The 21,450-nt window shown below is 41.0% G+C and overlaps 4 protein-coding genes, 1 long non-coding RNA gene and 1 other non-coding gene across 11 annotated transcripts; 3 read left to right on the plus strand and 3 right to left on the minus strand.

The window, feature by feature from the left end:
• Positions 1–1,564: 1,564 nt before the first annotated feature.
• LOC141841434 (exosome complex component RRP45A-like) lies at positions 1,565–4,149 on the plus strand. 2 transcript variants are annotated; one of them, XM_074729609.1, is made up of 7 exons: positions 1,565–1,934; positions 2,188–2,397; positions 2,545–2,640; positions 2,722–2,836; positions 3,123–3,203; positions 3,313–3,501; positions 3,949–4,149. In XM_074729609.1, the coding sequence occupies exons 1-7, from the start codon at positions 1,807–1,809 to the stop codon at positions 4,015–4,017; spliced, it is 888 nt and encodes a 295-aa protein (XP_074585710.1). In that variant the 5' UTR covers positions 1,565–1,806; the 3' UTR covers positions 4,018–4,149. The 2 variants fall into 2 exon arrangements, with proteins under 2 accessions (XP_074585710.1, XP_074585711.1); XM_074729610.1 differs by having other exon boundaries at positions 3,959–4,149.
• Positions 4,150–4,857: 708 nt separating this feature from the next.
• LOC141841877 (uncharacterized) lies at positions 4,858–6,100 on the minus strand. The gene has a single exon (XM_074730072.1). It carries the CDS (start codon positions 6,085–6,087, stop codon positions 5,029–5,031), a length of 1,059 nt encoding a protein of 352 aa, XP_074586173.1. The 5' UTR covers positions 6,088–6,100; the 3' UTR covers positions 4,858–5,028.
• A 2,867-nt stretch (positions 6,101–8,967) lies between these two features.
• On the minus strand, positions 8,968–11,292 carry LOC141837541 (uncharacterized). The gene is made up of 2 exons (XM_074724918.1): positions 10,822–11,292; positions 8,968–9,768 (listed from the first exon to the last, which is right to left on the minus strand). The coding sequence occupies exons 1-2, from the start codon at positions 11,290–11,292 to the stop codon at positions 8,968–8,970; spliced, it is 1,272 nt and encodes a 423-aa protein (XP_074581019.1).
• Positions 11,293–12,053: 761 nt separating this feature from the next.
• Positions 12,054–12,156, plus strand: LOC141842469 (U6 spliceosomal RNA). The gene has a single exon (XR_012602907.1). It is a non-coding gene; the product is annotated as a U6 spliceosomal RNA (small nuclear RNA).
• Positions 12,060–14,912, plus strand: LOC141841662 (uncharacterized). 5 transcript variants are annotated; one of them, XR_012602818.1, is made up of 4 exons: positions 12,060–12,199; positions 12,606–12,796; positions 14,028–14,120; positions 14,649–14,912. It is a non-coding gene; the product is annotated as an uncharacterized LOC141841662 (long non-coding RNA). The 5 variants fall into 5 exon arrangements; XR_012602817.1 differs by having other exon boundaries at positions 12,628–12,796; XR_012602820.1 differs by having other exon boundaries at positions 12,639–12,796.
• A 234-nt stretch (positions 14,913–15,146) lies between these two features.
• Positions 15,147–20,888, minus strand: LOC141841479 (uncharacterized). Its single transcript, XM_074729653.1, is given in 13 exon segments — positions 15,147–15,429; positions 15,516–15,775; positions 15,778–15,904; positions 15,987–16,061; positions 16,143–16,215; positions 16,296–16,435; positions 17,708–17,833; positions 18,178–18,233; positions 18,306–18,375; positions 19,663–19,800; positions 20,080–20,190; positions 20,271–20,328; positions 20,730–20,888. Coding segments are annotated over 12 exon segments (1,266 nt in total). The 5' UTR covers positions 20,861–20,888; the 3' UTR covers positions 15,147–15,429; positions 15,516–15,614.
• Positions 20,889–21,450: the final 562 nt, after the last annotated feature.

Here is a 21,450-nt window from a genome sequence, read left to right on the forward strand (position 1 = left end):
TGATATACTCCGCTACTTGACTTTAACTCTACTCTTTAGACTACGTTCAAAATTCAGTGTTACAAAAATTTCTTGCCAGACAAAAGAAGAAGCACAATCTGATCAGCCAAAGCCAAGCACAGATAAATGCAACATCCCAAAATTCAGAAATCTCTAAATCCACCTAGAAGATTCGGCTCAAATAAGGACTTACCTAGATCCAACTCCGATTCGATCGATTTCTTCCCGAATCCAACCTCAGATTTGTTGCCCTAGGTTTCAAGCTTCGGTTGGCGGTGGTCGGCAGAAGATGGCGGCTGTGCTGAGCAGAAAACAATCGCGAGTCGGCGGCAGCAGGGCGGTGACGTTCTCACAGAGGAGGGCTCAGCTGGCGGCGTGCAGAGGCGATCGCGAGGGTCCTCTCCTCGCAGCGGCGGGGCTGTGGCCGTCGGGAACCGGCGGTAGGGCAGCGACGGCGTCAGCAAGGGAGAAGAGGAGAAGCGGTTGGAGGCACGGCGTCGGGCAGAGGGGGCGCGGCGCGGAGGGAATAAAACCTATCGCGAGTTTTTCTTTTTAAAGAGGAGTTACGGAAATCTAAATCGGGTTTAATCCTAATTGGCGCAATTAGACGGCTTAAAAACATAAGGTTTAATGGGGCAATTGAATCGGTTACTATAACAAATCGATTTAAATCTTAATTTGCTTAATTCTCTATCAAAGTTTTGATCCAAACTAGTTTTGTTCAATTTGTCTTTTCAAGATGAAATTTTTCATTGCATCCGTTCTGACAAAATCTATTTCATGACTAACCAAACCCAATTAGTTCAATTTGATTCAAACTGGATCCTTTTGTCCACTACTCAATTGGCCTTTAATTTGAACGAAATCAGTTTCGTTCATTTTTTTTCCGTAAGACTAGTTCCAAATTTTTTTCATATCTTACATTCTTCTTCACTAATAAAAATTTAGTCCTCAAATTTTGATATTTACTATCAACAAAACTAATAATAAATCTGAAATATAGATGTTGAATGTAACTACACGTATATCTCAAGTGAAAAGATGGGTATCAAGCTCGAATTGTTCCTGTCATGAACCAACAAACATGCAAGCAATATAGCTTTTCTTCCCTTTCTCATTGTTAGTGTCACAACTCACAAGCTAACAAGTACCATTGCTACTCTTTCCATATGATGCCTACAAGCCGGCGTCTCCTCCAACTGCATTGGGAAACCAAAGTAGGATGTCATTTCATATTAGTAGAGGCTGCCTCTATCTATCCATGCACAACCAGCCATTTCCATAGCCATTTACACAACTGACCAGCAGCAGATACAGCTACAGCCTCTGCCTGCGACCTTCGCGTGCAATGTCCATCAGTGGCACATAAATTTCTCTTCACTCAAACCAAGCTGACGCAAGCTACTATAACCTACATCATTGATCATACACATGAGCCAAAGCTTCCTCGCGCGGCGGCAGACATCCTTCTTCCTCGCGCGTCGGCAGGCCTCCTTCTCCCTCACGCGATCGCCGGCAGCAAACTTCTTCCTCGCGCGGCGGCAGGCGGCATCCTTCTCCTCGCGCGATCACCGGCAGCAAGCTTCTCCCTCGCGCGATCACCGGCAGCAAGCTTCTCCCTCACGCGACCGCCGGAGTTGGTTTCTCCCTCGCGCGACCGCCGGAAAGAACCCTAATTCTCCGCTAAACCCCGACCTCTTGGAAAACCCTAAACCCTAATTCTCGGCTAAACCCCCAGCGCACCCTTTTCCTCTTCGAACCCTAATTCTCCACTAACCCTAAATCCTGCTTCGTCGAGGAGGTATCATGGAGCAGATGGTTTGGCAGATGTCGGTCAATGAGCGGAAGTTCATAGAGACCGCACTCGCTTCCGATCTCCGTGTCGACGGTCTGCGGCCTTTTGACTACCGCCGGTTGACCATTAAGTTTGGGAGGTTCGTCTTCGTGTCTGCCTATTCCTTTATATCTTCTATGCTTGTATGTATACCTGTCTGCCTATTCCTTCATTTTGTAATATACCTGTCTTATGTTTGGGAGGTTCGTATTCGAGTCTGCCTATTCCTTCATTTTGTAATATACCTGTCTTATGTTAAAATTTTGACTGATTTCTTTATTGTTGTTTCCTTTCCAAGATGATTTAAGTGGCATTGAGTAAAACATGAGTTTCTTTGTTTGTTTCACCAACAGAGAAGATGGTTCTTCAGAAGTGCAACTAGGTGAGACTCATGTGATGGGTTATGTGACTTCTGAACTAGTGCAACCGTATCGAGATAGACCAAATGAAGGAACTCTTGCTATATTCACTGAGTTTTCGCCAATGGCTGATCCTTCCTTCGAAGCAGGGCGCCCTGGAGAATCTGCTATCGAACTTGGTCGTGTTATAGATCGTGGTCTTCGGTGAACCCTCTATCTAGTTAGCCATTTTTTTCCGCACTCAAAATAGTCAATGTTTCACAGTCGGTGTTCTTTGAGCATAGGCATGATCGCATGTGCCACAACTTTCTATTGCTATAGGATGTTCTGATGAATTGTAATACTACCCAGGGAAAGCAGGGCGGTGGATATGGAGTCCCTATCTGTTGTTGCAGGCAAATTAGTATGGTCTATCCGAGTGGATCTACACATTATTGATAATGGAGGGTAACAAATATTCTTGTTGCACTGTCAATATTAGTGATATCTGCTAGTCAAAGTGCTAACTAGATCTTTCCTATGTTTTAGGAATCTAGTAGATGCTGCTAATGTCGCTGCCTTGGCTGCCCTTTTGACATTTCGAAGGCCTGAATGTACATTAGGAGGAGATAATGGCCAAGATATTATTGTTCATGATCCTAAGGTCAAGTAATTTCAGATTTATCTATTATTCTTTATGTTGTATGTTGTATCTCCCCACATAGTGGGATAAGGCTTGGTTGTTGTTGTTGTTGTTGTATGTTGTATCTGCCACTTGTTGGCTTAATGTAAATTGATTTAGCTTCTTTTTATCTGTGAGTTTAAGGCAAGGTATGTTGATACAGGTAGCCCACATGTTTTGACCTAAGGTCATGTCATTGGAATAGCTAATTTTTGGAATGGCATGCTTCTGTTAGCAAGAAGACTAAATACTGCTTATATTTCTACAGGTTGTGGAACCCCTTCCTTTGATTATTCATCATCTTCCAATTGCAGTGACTTTTGCATTTTATAACGAGGGAGATATCATGGTATTGTGAAAACATCCAAAGTATTTTCACTTTTCTAAAGTTACTATCTAGATTAGTAAATTTTCATGTTCTGTTTCATCCCAGATGATGTAGAATATTTATCTTTTAGGTAATTGATCCAACACATAAAGAAGAGTCTGTTACGGGAGGAAAGATGACTGTTACAATAAATTCAAATGGTGATGTTTGTGCAATTCAAAAAGCAGGAGGAGAAGGTGTCGTGCCAAGTGTAGTCATGCAGTGTTTAAGAATCGCCTCTGTGAAAGCTGCTGATATCACTAGTAAACTTAAGAATGCAGTGAGTTGATTTTTTTATTCTTTTGTATATCTTGTACTTGCTACATTTTAATTTTTCTTGAATTTCATGGTATTGTCATCCTTAGTTTGAAAAATGCATAGAGCTCTTAGTTAATTTATGATTATATCTTTCTTCTTTGATTATGACAGATTATAACTTGTTTACTTATATTCGTAATGGTGGTACTTTGCAATTTTAAAACATGAAAAGATAAATGTTTGAACTGATATCTTGGATGCTTCTATTCTTTTTGACTTCAATAATTTTTCCATGTGATACATCTCTACATTGAATTGTTGTCATACATAATATGAGGTGTTTGATATCATTTAATTAGTTTTCATGATTGTTTTCTTTGAAAATCTATAGAGTTCACTAGATGGTGCAAGATGACAAATTTTAAATTCATTCTATACGATTAATTTTCCTTATTATGGTTTAACACAGGCGTATGCAGGTATCATGAGATGGGGGCACTGCAAGAAGGGAGCATCATGTAACTATTTCCATTCATGATTTCAGAAAGAATCTAAAGCATCTTTATCTTGTTTTGTTTTCTTTAGGCCTATTTCTGTATGCATTTAAGCTGTATTTTGTGGTGCATGTAAAATTTCGATGAAGTTGAAAGATCTTAGAAGTTGTCACTCATTACTTCCCTCTCTCTACAAGATGACTGATGTTTGGTATGTTCATGGTGTCCCCAGGGCAATGGTGCAACGGTAGGACATCTGGGTTGTAACCTAGGGACTCGTGGTTCGATCCCCAGCTACGGCGTATTTGCAAGAATTTTTCTCCAAATGGGGAACGCAATCAAAGGATGCTGGACATCTGGATTGACCGCCGTATGCGCTTCCCGATTTATCCTGGTGGTCGGTAGGAAACTTTCGTGGGACCGAACCGACCACCCCGGCTACTGGGATTATCATTTTTTCTTTTTTGGTATGTTCATGGCATCTATAATGAATGCTCTGATCGCCCAAGCAGCTCCAACTGCACATGCTGAAGAGTCGTGAGCATTGGATCTTTTAGCAGTGTCAGTGTTTGGAAACTTTGCTCAGGAATTATGTTGGATTTTTTAGCATTGGATTCCAGTTTAATGTTTGGGTTAAAATGAAGTCAATCATACGGTGTGACTTGGATCTGATCATGTTCTTGGCTCCTTCAGGACGTTTGTATTCGTTCAATTGTACTGTTTAACTGATAAATTTGGAGGTATTGCAGGTTTGAAACATTGAGTTCATATTAGTTTTAAAATGTCTTATTCGTTGGAGATTAGCAAAACCTTCTCCGATCTGCTGCATACTTTTTAGTTCAATTTTCCTCGAACACCTCCTACTGGACGATCACCCAGAGGCATTAGAGAATACAGAGGAAGGAAGGTGGAAAAATTGGCATGGGTTCGTCGATAATTTAGAAGAGATCAAAAGAAGAAGCACCAGTAGAAGGACGCACCATATTGACAAAAAGGCGTGGCAGCTAGGTGAGGAATTAAATCGAACACTTTAGCTGCAACAGCCGGGGGGAGCGCTACCGGCCGGAGACGGAACCATTTCCCTTCGGCGGAGGAACGTCGATGCCCAGCGATCTCAGAAACTCCAGTACATCAGTTTCAGCCAATATTCTTCTGGGATCCGGTGTCAAAATCCTTAGGGCGTCCAACAGGGACAGCGGTGGTATATCGTCTTCGTCCGGGATTTCTGTAGAGCATCCGGCACCTTCGTTCGTGTCCGCCGGCAAAGAGGGATCTTTTGATGTCGTGTCGGTCGTCGGCATTGCTTCTGGATCCGCAGGACGCGCTATCGAAGCCGTGGCAGGTTCTCTGGTCGCGTCGGCGGTGAGAGAAGGTTGCGGATCCGCCGACTGCTCTCTCGAAGCCGCCTCAGGTTCTATGATTTCAGGCGTGGTGAGGGAAGGTTGCGGATCCGCCAGATGCTCTCTCGAAGCCGCGCCGGGTTCTCTGACCTCGTCGGCGGTGAGGGAAGGCTGCGGCTCCGCCGGCTGTTCTCTGGACGCCGCCTCAGGTTCCATGATTTCAGGTGCGATGAGGGAAGGTTGCGGATCCCCCAGATGCTCTCTCGAAGCCGCGCCTTGTTCTCGTATCTCACCGGTAGCGAAGGAAGGTTGCGCAACCGTCGGCTGCTCTCTCGCAGCAGCTTCGGGTTCTCTGATCTCCTCGGTGGTAAGGTAAGCTTGCGGATCCGACGGCCACGGATCCTCTCCCTCACCGCCTCTGCGTGGCTCGCGACCCTCGGAAACCCCCAAATCTCCATCCCCTCCTCGATCCTCTTCGGCGTGCGAATCCGTGCAGCTGATTCGCACGCCTCTCGTACTCTTCGGCAAAACCCTAATTTTCTTCTTGCCGCTCCATCGACCCTCTGACGCTGAGGATGCCGGATACTTCAGCACAGCTCTTCGATGAGGGACAGAGGGGGCCGGAGCAGCATTACGAAGGGGGTCAGCGACGTTGGGGGTCGAGGTGCTGGGGCGATCTTGGGCCACGACGATGAAGGACGAATGGAGGAGACGGTGCTCCTGGGAGGAGGTGATCTCTCCGGCCTCGGCTTCGACGTCGGCGTACTTGTCCATGCCCAGAGCGACGATCGTGTGAAGACGAAATTTACTCGCACAATTCCAACACGGTCATGGACTTTACTCCCAGTTATAGAAAAGAATTTGCAGTGACTTTAAAAATGTTCCATTGCTGCTTTTCTTTTGCCATTTACTTTTGTTTCGAAAATTGACCTTGTTTTAGCCGTCGGATACGAGGGAAGTGAATTCCAACGGTGGATAGCACTTCCCCTAAACCCTAACAGTCGGATACGTCGCGGCCGCATCTCATCTTTGCGATCGCCGTGCTCGTCTCGACTCTCGTCGTCTCCGATCGCCTACGACTTCCTTCTCGAGGGCGGCCATTCTATTCCGTAAGTTTTCTGCGTCATTTGGTATCTCTATCACTTCTTTATCTTCTTCTCATCGTCTCGCTGTTCAATAAGGTTAATTTGATGCTTTTGGTCAAACATAGTAGGCAAAAGGAAGTGGATTTGCTTCTTGAAATTCGTAATTTAGAGATAACTAGAATATCCAAAGTTAGGCGATTGTTTTTCCTTGTTTTTGATGATGATATTCTGGATGAGCATGATTTTATTGTCTTCTGAAGTATTTTCTTCTAGCTCATGAAAATAGAATTCATATCTAGGTGCCAAAGGCTCATATAATTCAACAAAGTCCCACTTATTATAGGTAGTTTACTGTGCACTGACTCTGTTAAGTTTAATTTGGAGTATCTTTTGTATGTAAACCTCGTTCATGCGTTTTCAAGATCGGCGTAGTCTAAAAAAATGCTCATTTCTCCTGAGCCCTTGCACGACCACGACCCTGTGTTGCATGTTGTGGCTTTTCAGTTGATATTGTGTGAGTCATATCCATTAAGGTAGTAACCAACATGGAACTGTGAGACCGCAAGTCTGGAGCTGCTCTTGACGCTCTGTTTGGATGGGGTGAGAGAAGGTTCATTAATGGAAGGGGAAAAGTGAAGGGAGGGAAAGGGAGGGGAAGGAAAATATTTATGTTCTTCTTGTTTGGAAGGAAGGGAAGGTTCATTAATGTAACATATGTTACCTTGTTTGGGAGAAAAGGAAAAGGAATGAAAGGTAGGATTTCTTAGTCTAAGGCAGATGGAATGCATTACTGTGCTGTACCAGTGTGGCTTGCCTAGTTTCTTGCACTTGAAATTTGGAAACCCTGCAAATTGCATAGCTATATATAAATGTTCTTAGTTACAGTTGAGCTTATCTTTTCTGCTTTCAAAATATATTTATTTTGGATTCTGGTAAACTGATGGATGGTTATTTAGCAAATGCTTTTGTCATTTTTTTTAAAGGGTGGAATTCTGTTTGTACTTCATTTGTTTGGAGAGCATGAGATAGCATCTGCTATAGACAGAGACAATTTCTTATGTTTACTTGAATTAAATTTTCAGTTCTAAATAATAGATAGAAAGTAGATTTAAGAGCATAGTCTGGAGAATTAAATTAAAAATTATGGTGGTTCTATGGTCAGTGTTAATTGGCTATTCTACTGTTTAGAAACTTTTCATCTGCTGTAATTGAATTTTGTAGAAACTTTTCATCTGCTGTAATTGAATTTTGTAGCTGTCTGTTGGATTGTTATATCTGGATTTGTTTAGTTTCTTCTTCTTCATGATCATGTTAAGTCTGTGCAAATCCATGCGATACTGGATTTCAGCATTATTTGCTGTGTCTCACATTTCCTAGCTGCTCTCTAGAATTTTGTTCTTCATGCTGTGTCTATTTTACTATAACTGTACTTAAATATCTGCTAAAATATGTTATGTGTTCTATAAAACCTCCTAAGTTTTAGAAAGTCATTGACACAGATATGTGGTGTCATTAGCCTTGATATTACACGCAAATCTAAATGTATTTTGTGATGTTGTAAGCAGATCTTTCAGCGATGGACGGTGAACTTGGTGAAGTTTCGGATTCTAAACCCAAAGTGAAAGCTACCCTGTCTCTTGGTTCAGAGAAGTTCTCCATTTGTTCAGATTCCGGCATTCTCTCGCAACAGCTTGCTTCAATGAAAGAGCAGGCAATGACTATACTGAAAGAATACATCACAAAGCACAATGCACCTACCGATGTCCCTGACGAAGTCGTAGAAGGCTCCTCTTCGGACGAAAGCCAAGAACTTGATGTTCCAGCCAAAAAGTCTAAAACCCAATGCTAAGGATCTTTGTCTGCGAGTGCGATTTGCCAAATTTGCCTGTGGGACAAGTTCTGTAAGATTGATCAAGCTCTTCTGGATGCAAGATGTTATGCGAAAGATGATCTCTTCATTCTGTATGTTTGCACGATCATTAACTGTTTGAAGTAGAATGATTTTATTGTTATCAATCTGTTGGCAATAGCGTATTTTGTATTTGCACTATCAATCGACGAGAATTGATATTCTACGCGATCCACGCTGCGCGACATAGCCGACCCCCGCCGCTTCCAATCGTCCTCGCCGCGCCGTCCGATCACCACCGGCCGTCGGATTGGGCCCGATCAAACCCGCCATTCGCCGGCGTATCGGCCGACATCGGATTCCGGCCGGAATTCGACGCAATTTGGCCAGAACGCGGCCGGTAATGGCATGTGGCATTTCCGGTCAAGTCGCGGTCGGATTCTGGTCAAATCGCGGTCGGAGATCGGCCTGGGAAGGACCGTCGTGCGGCGTTCTGGCCAAATTGCGCCAGATTCCGACCACAATCCAGTCGGAATCCGACGTCAGCCGGCGAGTGGTGCGTCAATCGGGTCCGGTCCAGCGACCAGTGGTGATCGGACGGTGAGACGAGGGCGGCCAGATGCGGCGGGGATCGGACGGTGGACGATCAGATCTGGCTCACAATCGTGTGATGGACTGGATCGCGAGTCACGCACAAGCCAGTCGCGCAGAATATCAAAATTATGCAAACTTTGTGGTTGAGTTTGCAGGTCGCCGCAGAAGCCCCAGTCGGCATATCTCCTTGGCCGGCGGCGACTCCCACCTCGCCGCCTTCTCCCTCATCACCTTAAAATCTTCGGCGCAGGTTGCTACGTCCAATCTCGCCATCTTCCTCCTCTTCGCCGCGGCTTCAGCCCCCGCCACCCGGTCGAAGACGCGCTCCCACCCCTCCGCCCATCCGTGGCTGGCGTCGCACAGCCGCAAGCTGTCGTTGCGCCACTCCGTCCAGCTCCACCTCGGGTCGAGCCCCTTCGCCACCTTCGCGGCGCAGCTCCCGGCGCATGCCGGTTGGCAGGGCCGGCACTTGGCCCCGCTCAGCGGCCCGGGGCTCCCCATCGCCGCCACCGGTACCCCGTTCGCCACCGGCGGGAATCTGTACCGGCGGTCGCTCACCACGCAGAAGGGCGCGCGGACCTCGCGCCACGCCACCCGCGACCGCGCCAGCTGCGCGCGGAAGGCGGATTCGGAGTTGAGCAGCCGGAGTCCGGCGCGGTCGAGGCGCGGCAGGAGGGAGAGGCGGGAGAGGGCGACCTCCGAGGTGGCGCGGTCGCCGACGCCGAGGCGGTCGTTGAGGCCGCCGTAGCGAGACCCAGCGGGGACCACGTAGACCCCGCGGCGGAAGGCCTCCGGACCCAGCGTGGCCGACCAGTAACCGTCGAGGCGCGTGCGGATGATCCAGCCGTAGGTGAAGTTGCGTCGAGATTCGTGCTTTTTGATCATCCGCAGGCAGCCCTCCACCAGGTTGAAGTATTGCAAGAGACCCTCCATATCATTAATGGATTTAATCACTGATTAGATAATTAATCATTAAAACATAATGCCTAAACAACTTACCAGATGTTTTATGCATTAATATGACGAGTTTAGTTGTGCTAATCTTGAAGTCTTATAGAAATTCATACTTTTAAAAACCCCAACTAAACAATTACTAATCAAAATTAGAAAGGTAGACTAATTTGGTTGCATTGGGGTTAATACTATTTTTGTGTATTCATACCAAGAGAATTGATATTCTGTGCGACTTCGTGCGCAATACAACCAACCCCCGTCGCTTCTAGCTGTCCTCACCGTGCCATCTAGTCATTGTCGGCCGCCGAACCGAGCCCGATCGACGCATCACTCGTCGGCGTGTCGGTCGGTATCGGATTTCGGCCGGATTGTGATTGAAATCTGACGCAATTTGGCTGGAACGCAGCCGCAGTGGCACGCGGCGTTTCCAATCAAATCGCGATCGGATTCCGGCCAAATCACAATCGGAGATCAGCCGGGGAAGGACCGCCGTCGCACGTCGATCCTTCCCCGGCAGGTCTCCGACCGCGATTTGGCCGGAAACGCCGCGTGCCACTGCCGACCGTGTCCGGCCAAATTGCGTCGGATTCCGATCACAACCCTGCCGGAATCCGACGCCGGTCAACGTACAGATGAGTGGCGCATTGATTGGGCCCCGTCTGGCGGTCGGCGGTGATCGGACGGCGAGGCGAGGGCGGTCGGAAACGGCGGCGTTGGGCGGGTGGAACACTATACATTTTCACATTTGGACGGTCAAATCTGGCTTACGATCGCGTGATGGAACGTGGATCTCGAGTCGTGCATAGGCGCGCACGAGGCAGTCGCGCAGAATATCAAAATCGTTCATACCAAAATTTACTTGGTAATAAATACTTAATTATCAATTTGGCAATATAAATAAATAAATAAAAAGAGAAAAAAATGTATTTTGGTAATTCATTATTTTCTATTTTTATTTTTTTAATTGAGAATGTAAAAATGGAAGGGAAAAAAAATCCATGCACCCAACAAACTAGCAAAAGTGACCTGAATTCCATTGGGCGAGCCGGTGGCGGTGAGCACCAGCTTGTGCGCCGCGGTGACCGGCAGCGCCCACGGGGAGAAGATCCGGGCGGCGGAGATCCTCGGGGCGACTTCCTTGAGCAGCGACAGCTTGTACGCGTCCCCATCCAGCGGGCTGTGGAGGAAGACATCCGCCTCCCGGTACTCCCCCAGCAGGTGCCGCACCAACGACGGCCCCGTGAGCTCGAACCGCCGAGAACCGCCCACTAGGCAGATCGCGATGCGGCTCCCGTTCGTGATCCCGGCGGCGGGGAGACCATCGGAAGAAGAGGGGCGGAGGATTCCGGCGAGTGGCGAATCGGAGGAAGAGGAGGAGAGGGTGAGGAAGGTGAGGAAGAGGACGCAAGGGGGCAGGAGGGCGAGGACAGAGCGCAGGTCGACGAAGCCAGTGAAGGCGGCGGCGAGGTGGTGGCGAAAGCCGCGGCCTTGCTTCATGTGTTTCCCGGGTCAGCGTTTCGCGGGAGTTTGAAACCGCGACGATGAAACGATGGTCTATATACATTAAATAAATAAATAAATAAATAAAATATTAATATATAAATAGAAAATTACGATGGACGAATTATAGTTAAACACACGCATATATTAATAAGCAATGTAGAGTTAAATCAGACAATTTAAGTTAATTTCTCGAATTAATTGAATACTTTGTTGCATAAATATTTATAAAATAGTAAAAAAAAACTTTAATATATACCAAGAACACATAAGCCCTCCCGTGGTTGGCATCGTAAACTGATTCCATTCTTCCCCAGTAAAAAACTAGATTTTTTTGTTTGTTTATTATTTATATTAATGACTAGAATGGATGGTGAGGACATACTGGGGAAGATAATATCTATATGATTATTATAATTTAACATTTATTATTGGGTATCGTGTATTATAATTTATGACTTATTGTTGATTATTGTAGATATATTTTAGATTTATTCAAGTCAAATTGAAGTGCATTGCCATGGCGTACGTGAATTAGATTTGAGAGTGATTAAATACTGCAGATATTGTCATATTAATATTATCAGGTATTTATGGATTTTATCAATTTGTTAAATTCAAGTATGGTTTCTTTCGGGTAGCCCAAATACGCTATTTTGGCAGCCCAGCCCATTAGATGTCATTTAGATTTTAGTCCCACATCGTTAGTTTTCTGAAGCTTGTTACCCTGGATATTGTTCTCTCGATCACCGTTGCTTGTCTCTTCGGAGACATCCGATAAAATTGGAACGATACAGAGAAGATTAGCATGGCCCCTGCGCAAGGATGACACGCATAAATCGAGAAATGGTCCAAATTTTTTTCTCCACCAGCGATCTCGCATGGCGGATTGGATTTCTTGTAGGTACGTTCCCTTTTTGCTTTTTTTTTTCCTTCTTTGGAGTTTTATCAGATCTGTTTTTCTCCTGAATTCTTTGGGGTTTTCCTCCTGCGAGTGTTAATCAGGGTTTGGAACGGTCGATCCTTGATTTGTGACTTGGTTTGCTTCTTTGTCACGGTCGTTTCATGAATTGCAAACTCCAATCTTGAATCTTTTTGTGTTTTTCTTCTTGCTTCGATTCCACCCCATGTGTATGCCTTTAATTCAGCGAACCCTAAAATCGCGTTTTTTAAAATCATTTTTCCCTCTGTCGATGTACTCCGGAAAATTCAAGGGGTTAAATTTGCAAGCCAGTAATGTTTATGTTACTTGTTATAGAGATTCTAGTGCTTTAGTTCTTCCGGAATGGTGTCATTTGATTCAATGATAGGTTTTAGCTTCCTTTTGCGAAGTTGTCTTCCAGTAAAAGAAACATTGCATGAGACAGAAGAGCAATGGAAGGATTGGGTTCAAATTATGCAAGTGGGTACTGTGCAAAGTGATGAAATGGAGCCATTTCTCATGACAGAGATTTAACATTCTTCAAGAATTGTATCTGGTGAATCAAAAGCATCTGAACTGGTGAGTCTGAGAAGATATTGATAATGCTCTTTTCTATGGAATCTGATATGCACAAATATAGAGTCAAACTTTATATAATATACCAAAATATGATTTTTCATCCATTTGTTTTTGACTGTAAAAATCAAATGCAAGCAAATGTTCATTGATATATATCCATTCGTATAATGGATGCTTGTGCATGACTTAATTATTTTAAAATTTCTTTGACAAACAGCTTAGTTGCTGAAATCCCCTAATTATTATCTTGATGGCAGCATAAAAGAGTTGCATGTTGAAAGAAATCCACTAAAGATAGAACATGGTGGCTTCAAGTATAATTAGCATTCCTATATTTCAATGAGAAAATTTATGTACTGAATGGAGGAGCTAAGCCTAAACTATTTAAGTAGGTTTATTTTATTGAAATGAGTTGATGCTCATGAATTATACCTTGACGGTGTTGCGAGTGCGAATATCTTATTCACATCTTGATCCAACGTAAAAATCAAGTCAACTTAATGTTTTTCTGGGCAGGTTGTAGCTGGCACAGTTTCATGATTTCGTAATCTGTGAATTTAAGATTGAAACCTTCATGAACAGGCTTTAGGTTTTTAAAAGAATGAGATTAATAAGAATATCTTCTCATTCCTTTCATGCAACATATGATATGCCCAGATTGTTGCTGTTCTTTTTTTAATCATTTTTCCTTTGATCCGTAACTTGCATAATCTCACCATTTGGTACAAAACTGTACTATCTGCTGGACCCTTTTGGTGTCCAAAACTTCATCTGCAACTTCAACTCGTAGGTCTACTAATACTCGCACAAATTTACCCTTTTGTGAAAAGGAATCTCTTGTATCAGATTGGTATGCATACATAGGATATACTGATATGATTCTGCTAACACTTGTAAAATTTATGAATTGAGTGTCATGATTTTTGAGTGTCATTGTTAAGAACATTAGAATGGTAGCAAATTCATTTAAAGCCACATCTTATCCATTAGAGAAATGTTGTGCAATGTAGGTTGTCCATCTTGTAGTTCTCTTTACAATGCAATTATGTATTTAAATAAACTGCAATGCTACACTTATGAGCTTCTATGCATTTTCATCAAATTGAATAGTTATACTTCTTACACACACCATTGTCATTTGTCCAGCCATTGCAGGATTATATGAGTTTGTATGTCCAACTTGCATTAGTCAATAGCTAAATTGAGCCTTTGAATTCTTTAAAAATTATAGGGTCATTTGTTTTTGCCGCAAGAGTCTGCCTCATCAACTCTGGTACTCCTACAGCCTTGTCAAAATCCACTCTGGGGACGATTTCAATTCCAAGTATGTATCACTTCATCGATTATACTCTGTAGCTTCACATAGTTGATCCATCTTTAATGGATACATATCATGGCCTATCGACTAGTTTTGCTGTTTCCTTTATCCTCATGGCAAGAGTTTCATAAATTTGTTGATGTCCAATATGATCAACACATCTTTGTTTTTTCTAAAGAGATCCAGTGTATTTATTCACCTAAAGGAGGGGGGATACGTTACATATGAATGGAAATAGCGAGCATTTAAACACTCAAAAAGTCATATAGTTGCAAATACTTAAACATTTAGTTAATCAGTAGCTGCTTAAACTGATCTAGTGCAGCAGTATATGGTAGTTGTTGGATCCCTCATTATCTATGCATTAACAAGTGACAGAAACCTCAATGAAGTCGTTTTTAATTGTTGGTGAAACTGCTGTGGCTAGAATTTCATAACAAATCCATCTATTCTTTTCCTGTTTCTTTGCTGAATTGTCTCTGCCAATGTGCAGCTTAACCTCTTCCAATTCAAGTTCGTTGATTAATTGTACAGGTTCGATTGAGTTGGATGCTCGAGTAGTCAAGTGGAAGCATTTTAGTTCCAATCATACAAGGAGCAGCAAATTTCAGAGACAAATTATAGTGGAACTTTATTATCTAAGAGGGAGGGCTTCACCTTTCAATTATTTTGATTCTTCGAGTTAAGTTGAATTATTTTGTGATGTAACTTGAGTTAAGATATTTTGATTTTGTGCATTATCTACTTCGTGTTAAAATTTATGACACATGCAATTTGTAAATGTTTTATAGGAAAGTTTTCCTCTCAAATTTGTAAACTTCAAATATAAATCGTAAATTTGCATACTAATTACGGTGTAATTTTTGTTTATACTATGCCTAGAGTTCTTCACATTAATAAATAATACTAATCTTTGTAACATGTCTAGAATTCCAGAAAGAGCAGTCTTGTGTTTTTAAACAAGATACAATTTTCCACACAATTTTCAAAATGGATTTTAGTTAGACGAGCTCAATTTCACAGACATTTTCAAGAATATCTTCAATTTATAGAAATAATATCACAATGCCGAGTATAACATTTCTACAGGGAGGAAAAAAAGAAAGAAAATATGGGCTACAATATTAGCAAGAATCTTATTCTGAGGATTGACCTGTTACAAAGGTACTCATTTGATATCAAAACTACCAAATCGCAATAGTCGATCAAGTTCTTCAGCCTGTTCCAGTGCCTTTGAAGCTTAGTCACTTCCATGCTCCAAATTCTACAAGAACAGCACCAGTGGAGGGAGACTCTTAACCATTATAAACTAAACCTGTGAATAACATGAATAATGAATAAGAGACTGAATCATGAGCGTTTTAGTTTAGGCAATAGAAAAGTAGCTAAAAGTGTGCATACCTAAAGATACTGGCACTGGAGCTGTTGGTAGTGCCAGAAAAACTGATTGAGCATGGCTCAGAAGGAAGATAGAAATTACAACTTTGATAAATTACAGTGTCAATTTATTTGTCTATATTTGCTCTTTGTAATTCTTGAGCAGAACATGAACAATAAAAGCACAGATGATAACAAGAAGAGCCGGAAATAAGTGCGCATGTCTTGCATGCCAAGTTCGAGTCCATCCATCTTGTCCTTGATCTCTTTAAATGGCTTCCGTCAGTAACTCTACCTCCAAACGGAACCCATTTTCTTAAGTCAGCAGATGGAGCAAAATGGTTGTCGCGGAGCTGCAAAAATCCTAGCTTGAAAAGTGTTAGGAATGCCACAGTCCAGTTATCGACAGTTTTCTGGGGGAAAAAAGGCATTGTAAGCTTTTGAGTATCATGCGTGTGAAGAAGGGTAGTCAAGCATGTTACTTAAATAGCATACATTGAATACAAGTTTATCTACTGGATTGAACATTTTGAAACAGTCTTTCAAGGAAGCTTCTGAATCACCATAAATCTGTAGTGAAGAAGGCAAAGTTAATCCTCCATTAGCAGATGCCAAAGTAGATGATATGATGAAAGAGAGTAATCAATTAACCTCAAAAGTGAAAGACAATGGCACTTTGACGACATCATACATATAATCAGTTGTGGTTCCATGAGCAAGGTACCTGACATAAGTATGTTGCATTATATACAGCATGCTTGTTGAATTCATCAAAAATTTCAAATGTTTTCTTATAGAACTAACCCAACCAAACCTCCACCAGACCCAACTAAGCATTTGTCTTCAAAGTGAAGATGGTTCACTTCCCTCAATATCAAGTCCATCAAATTTGACATGGATCCATCTGGCGTCTTGTTCTTATGATCATATGGCATGAACAGGGCCTGCAAACAATAATTAATGAGAATACAGAACAGAGGTAAGAGGCATGATTCCTCTTAGTTGAGATTGTTTGATACCTCAAGCCACCAATAAAGTCTGCTATTTCAAAAGGTACTCTATAGTCTAGTAAAAGATTCAACAGGGAAACGATTATTTGAATTACGACCATATTGATATAACATGGGAGCTACTCTATGCAGTCATCCTGTTAGCCATTTCTCATGTTAAATAGTTTGTAAGTTTAAATATTTAAATAGTTTTGACAAATCAGCTATTCTATGATATTGATTATGGAGACAGTTTTCGTTTCTCTAGGCTCTTTGTCCTGCTGATGGACAAACAGACTAAGATATGGAAACTTACAGTGGTTATGGATGCGACTAACAGTCTATCATTGTATAACTCTGCAAATAATATAGGTATATAGGTTAGGATTATTATATTCTGAAATATAATTATCTTCCCAGATACATTTATGTTTTAACTAAATTTGAGGACATTTACAAACACATTCACTAATATCCTAAGGCTAGGTTTACTTGGGCAGAAAGATAAGAGGGAGAACAGGCAGGAATTTAACACAAAATGTACATAATTCATCTTTCCATGTGTAATTTTGTAAAAATTTTCCCTCTGCCTTTTCCTCCTTTTCCTATCTTTTAAACTAAGTAAACTCAGCATGACAAATGGAAATGCTTGTTAGTTGATACAAAAATAATATACAAAACAATATTTTCATCAGGCAATACCCATGCATGTTACAATAAAATCTATTTCATAAAATTTCGATGTCATGTGTTCCTGTTGTTTATATCAGCATTCAAGCTTCTTAAATCAACAGAGAGAAGAGATCAGAACAAGATGATGAATTATCCACGTTCTATTGTTGGTCTGCACACTCCATCATGAGATTTTACATAACCAAAGAATTTATGGAAAATTGAATAAAAAGAATGACTCCTTGGGTTTAGGTTATCTCTGTCTCACCCAATTTCTAAGAGTTTCTGCTCAGATGTTTGGCGAAAGAAATGTCACCACAATATTCTTAATATATTTTGAACAGATTTCCCTCTTAATTCCCTTCTAAGTGACAGTGTTAAATAGACTTAACAACCATTGATTTGAAGTCACTTTGCTTCAATTTTAAGAAATCTATCTTACTGCACGACAAATTAAAATCTTTACCAAGCTTGATCTTAACTATGCAGCTTGAGTCTTGCATACATTCATAGTCTCAAAAGAGGATGAGAGGAAAAATAAAATGCATACCCTACCTCCATTCCTGAGTGAACATTAGCCCAAATATGAGGTTCAAAGGACTTTGCAAGCTGCCGCATTATTTGAGCCTCGGGCTCACTGAATGGAGCTGTTCCAGGATTTTCTTCATATGGATCATAATCCTGTAAAATTCAAAAACAAAAATCACAGGAAGAAAAGCATCTATAAACACACTGAACATTATGTGCATTCTTGGTTCCTAAAGAAGCACCAAAAAAAAAGGTCCTAGTAGCAGCAAGATAATTAAATAATGTCGTTTGAGTTTAAATATTATATTAATTCAGGAAAAGGATACTATAATTTTCTTCCAATTATCCAAATTGATAAAATAATGTCTAAAACTCTAAATTAGTAATCACATAAATTTAAATTGTATATATAAATCTTTTTTTTTTACAGAAAATGATCAAAATATCCAATTTATAGTCAGGAGTTTAGCACCATCTCTCAAAAAAGAAAAGTTAACCTTCTCCTTCTTGCCCCAGTCCACGCCCCAATTTCTGTTCAAATCAACTCCTCTTCCTGCAGATAAAGGCACTTACAATCCATAGAAAGATAAGTATACTTCATATGATAATTCTTTACTATGCATACCATTTCTCCTCTCACAGAGGTCTGCTGCTTCAACAAGCTTGCGGCCATTCAAATTTTCCATAGGCACCATCTTAAAAATTCAAAGATAAAAAATTATCTCAATATCTAGCTCTTTAGAAGCATTCATTTGTCTTTTTATGTTTTGCAAATAAGATAAAGCTACATAATTGTCAGTCACTCTAAAAAAGAGTTGGAAAGTGTCAGTGTAGAAACTATCGATGCATCACATATGAAATAAATTAAGCTTCAGAACCTTATTATTTGATCAAAAGCTCAAATTCCCATAAACCAAAAAAAAAACAGTGGAGTCTAACAATTAGGAATCAGCTGCTTACCAAAATGCAGCTCATATCTTTAAATATAGGAATTAAAAGATTTAGAAAACTATGGTTGGCAAACACCAATTTACTGCAAACTCTTTGTCATAACAGCACTAATAACTCCCAAATTTAAGTCGGCTTGGTTTAAGTTATTTTACTTCTTGGTTAAAGAGTTCTTATGGGTGAACAAAATATGTTAGATTTCATTATATTATTCTTTATTTCTCATTTTAGCTCTCTGTAATGAAATTCCAGAGGATTATGTATGACACCTCATTTTAAACACATCCCAAGTAGTGGAATAATTATCAACGCTTAATATGGCTTTGTGACCCACTACAATTAACTTCATATTAAACACTTTGAGATAGTTTTCTGCATAGAAATCATGCCAGGAAGAAAGCAAGCTGATTTGATATCAACTGACTGGTAGGTTGAACCTTAACTATAGTTTTGATACTTCAACCATACCTGTGTAAGGCACCCAACACTTGTGCATTGAGTCAGACACAGTCACCCTCGTTGATCATGTGTATACTCTCTAGAAGACCAGATGTCATATGCCTATTATATATTTCTTCCATGAGTATATTCAAAATAGCTTGACTTCACCCAGAAGATCATTATGGTACTTTCTGAAAAAAAAATCTTCTTGGTCTTGTCTTAGATATAGACATTGACTTAATAGAACAATAAAACAAATAACCTGCCTTGTCATAAATTGTTGAGTGCAAAATAAGATAGATGTTGGATCATACTATAAATATATATCACTATGAAATAAAATTTCTTTGACAAATAAGTGCAGTATTTCATAGAGATAATAGAGTTATACAACAAAAGAAATATATTTCAGGTGACTAATAAGTATCATCCAGTTCGGAGTTCTGGTATGTCATGAAATTACAAAGATATGGCCTCCAAAAACAATTTTTCTAAGATAAAGTGTAAACACTAACAAATGACAGGTGATTTCAGGATTTAGTATTTGTATGATCTGTCAAAAGGTTTGCTTTCAAGTTCTTGTTTTATGTTACCTTTATGACGAGGTTATCCAGCAGTTTATGGAGGGGCATAAGATCCACACTTTGCATATTACGTTCTTTGGCTAAAACAGAAAGTAGTTGCAAAGCTACCTCAGAGGTAACAAGTTCTCTCCCATGCTGTCCAAAGCTCTGGAATACAAGGAATGTTCTGTCACAAATATGAACCATTAAAATCTGACAAAATTGCATTAAATATCATGCTAAGGATATCATACAACTAGAATGGCTTTAAGTTCACTTTTAGAACATTTTAATTTTAGATAAACTCTTCACTGTGAAAATGAGCTAGATGCAAAGTAACATAATTACTTTGGATATCCAAGTTTAGCACCTCTTATTTAGCACAACTTGATGCTATTATTACTTCACCATGTAAATATCTGCCAGAAGTAAATTCATACTACTTACCAGAAGTATCCTAAACTTTGATTGGTCATCTACATCCTCTGTCTGTCGATTGTACGTGACAACCAATACCTCTGCAGCATAGCCCTTATTGCCCGCTTTTATAGTTTCCATCTTATACCATGATTTTACTCGACTCAGAAATCATCAAGAAATTAAGTGCTTGATAAAGGACAATAAGCTGAGCCACTTACAGTCAAAGTATCTGGATGTCGAACTACCATCGACTTAATTTCTTTCAATAAAGCATCACTGAAGAGTATCACAAGACAAAATTTTGGTAAGGAAACTAGAGAAATATTAATATAAATTATCGAAATATAAGAGTATCACAGAGGAATAAGATGCTGCCTCGAAATGGAAACATGAATAGCACAACATTCATCAAAATTATCGATTGTCCAAAGAAGAACATGCCTCTACGGACGAAGCAAATCCTAGAACAAGCCAACAAAAGCACCGAATTCTCAAAGAAACCACAAATTTTGTTTAGCTTTAGCAGCATGCTGACAAAATCCGGAAATTTTTCGGTACCACGCATCAAACCCGTCTGTTATTAGCGTCAAAACAGAGCACAATCACAAGATGAAATTTTTCAAACCCTCAAAAAAAAAAACTTGGAACGAGAGAAACATCGAAATAACTTGCCGCACCTCGAGTGGTAGAGATCAAAAGGGATTGGTGTCAAAGGAGAGTGCGAGGAGCAACCGACGCCACGGAAACCGGTAAGAACCGGCACGAAAACGACGAAGAACAAGAATCGGAGTGGGAGGACAACTCCCATCGCCGCGCCAACGCTGATTTCCTCTCCCCGTCGTTCCTACCTTCCTTGAAGTAGAAATGGGCGAAAAAAAGACGATCTTTTCGATATAGTAGCAAATCTCGTAGCTACCCTACCTGCCCGGTCTCTCTCTCTCTCTCTCTTATTATTCTTCGTCCACCCAGGAACCAGCTTTGCTCTGGGTCCCGTAAGTAGCTCCTTTAACAGAGCGGGTAAGTTCTTTGGTAATTTTTTTAACGTGCAGTTGTTTGGTTGAATGGGCAGCCCTGCTAAATGGTTGAAAATTAAGATTTACCCAAATAATTTTTTTTTCTAAAAAAAAAAAAATAAATACAAAGAACTTGAAAGATGTAATTTTATTACCAAAAATTATGCAAAGCTTTGGCAATACACTCCTTTGGCACAAGTTTATTCTTTTACAGCCTGAAAACAATTCATCTCTAATGAATTAAATCGTTTTAAGAGAGTGTTCTTGTTTTCAACACTAATTAATCTTCTTAATGCAAGATAATTAGATAGAGACCATCTTTATTGTATTCAGGCACACCTTTCCAAAGTTGCAAGTGCGAAGTGGTCCTTTGTCTCTCATTCTT

Source organism: Curcuma longa, chromosome 11 (genome assembly GCF_044706935.1).
Source record: "Curcuma longa cultivar G26 ecotype Majalengka, Jawa Barat chromosome 11, ITB_CL_G26_1.1, whole genome shotgun sequence".
Classification (NCBI taxonomy): Eukaryota; Viridiplantae; Streptophyta; class Magnoliopsida; order Zingiberales; family Zingiberaceae; genus Curcuma; species Curcuma longa.

Coding starts and splice junctions, on each gene's coding strand:
- LOC141837541 (XM_074724918.1), bottom strand. CDS start 11,292: ATGAAGCAAGGCCGCGGCTTTCGCCACCACCTCGCCGCCGCCTTCACT. Junction 9,769..10,821: donor GCTCGCCCAATGGAATTCAG/GTCACTTTTGCT, acceptor AATGATATGGAG/GGTCTCTTGCAATACTTCAA.
- LOC141841877 (XM_074730072.1), bottom strand. CDS start 6,087: ATGGACAAGTACGCCGACGTCGAAGCCGAGGCCGGAGAGATCACCTCC.
- LOC141841434 (XM_074729609.1), top strand. CDS start 1,807: ATGGAGCAGATGGTTTGGCAGATGTCGGTCAATGAGCGGAAGTTCATA. Junction 2,641..2,721: donor CACATTATTGATAATGGAGG/GTAACAAATATT, acceptor CCTATGTTTTAG/GAATCTAGTAGATGCTGCTA. Junction 3,502..3,948: donor CTAGTAAACTTAAGAATGCA/GTGAGTTGATTT, acceptor GGTTTAACACAG/GCGTATGCAGGTATCATGAG.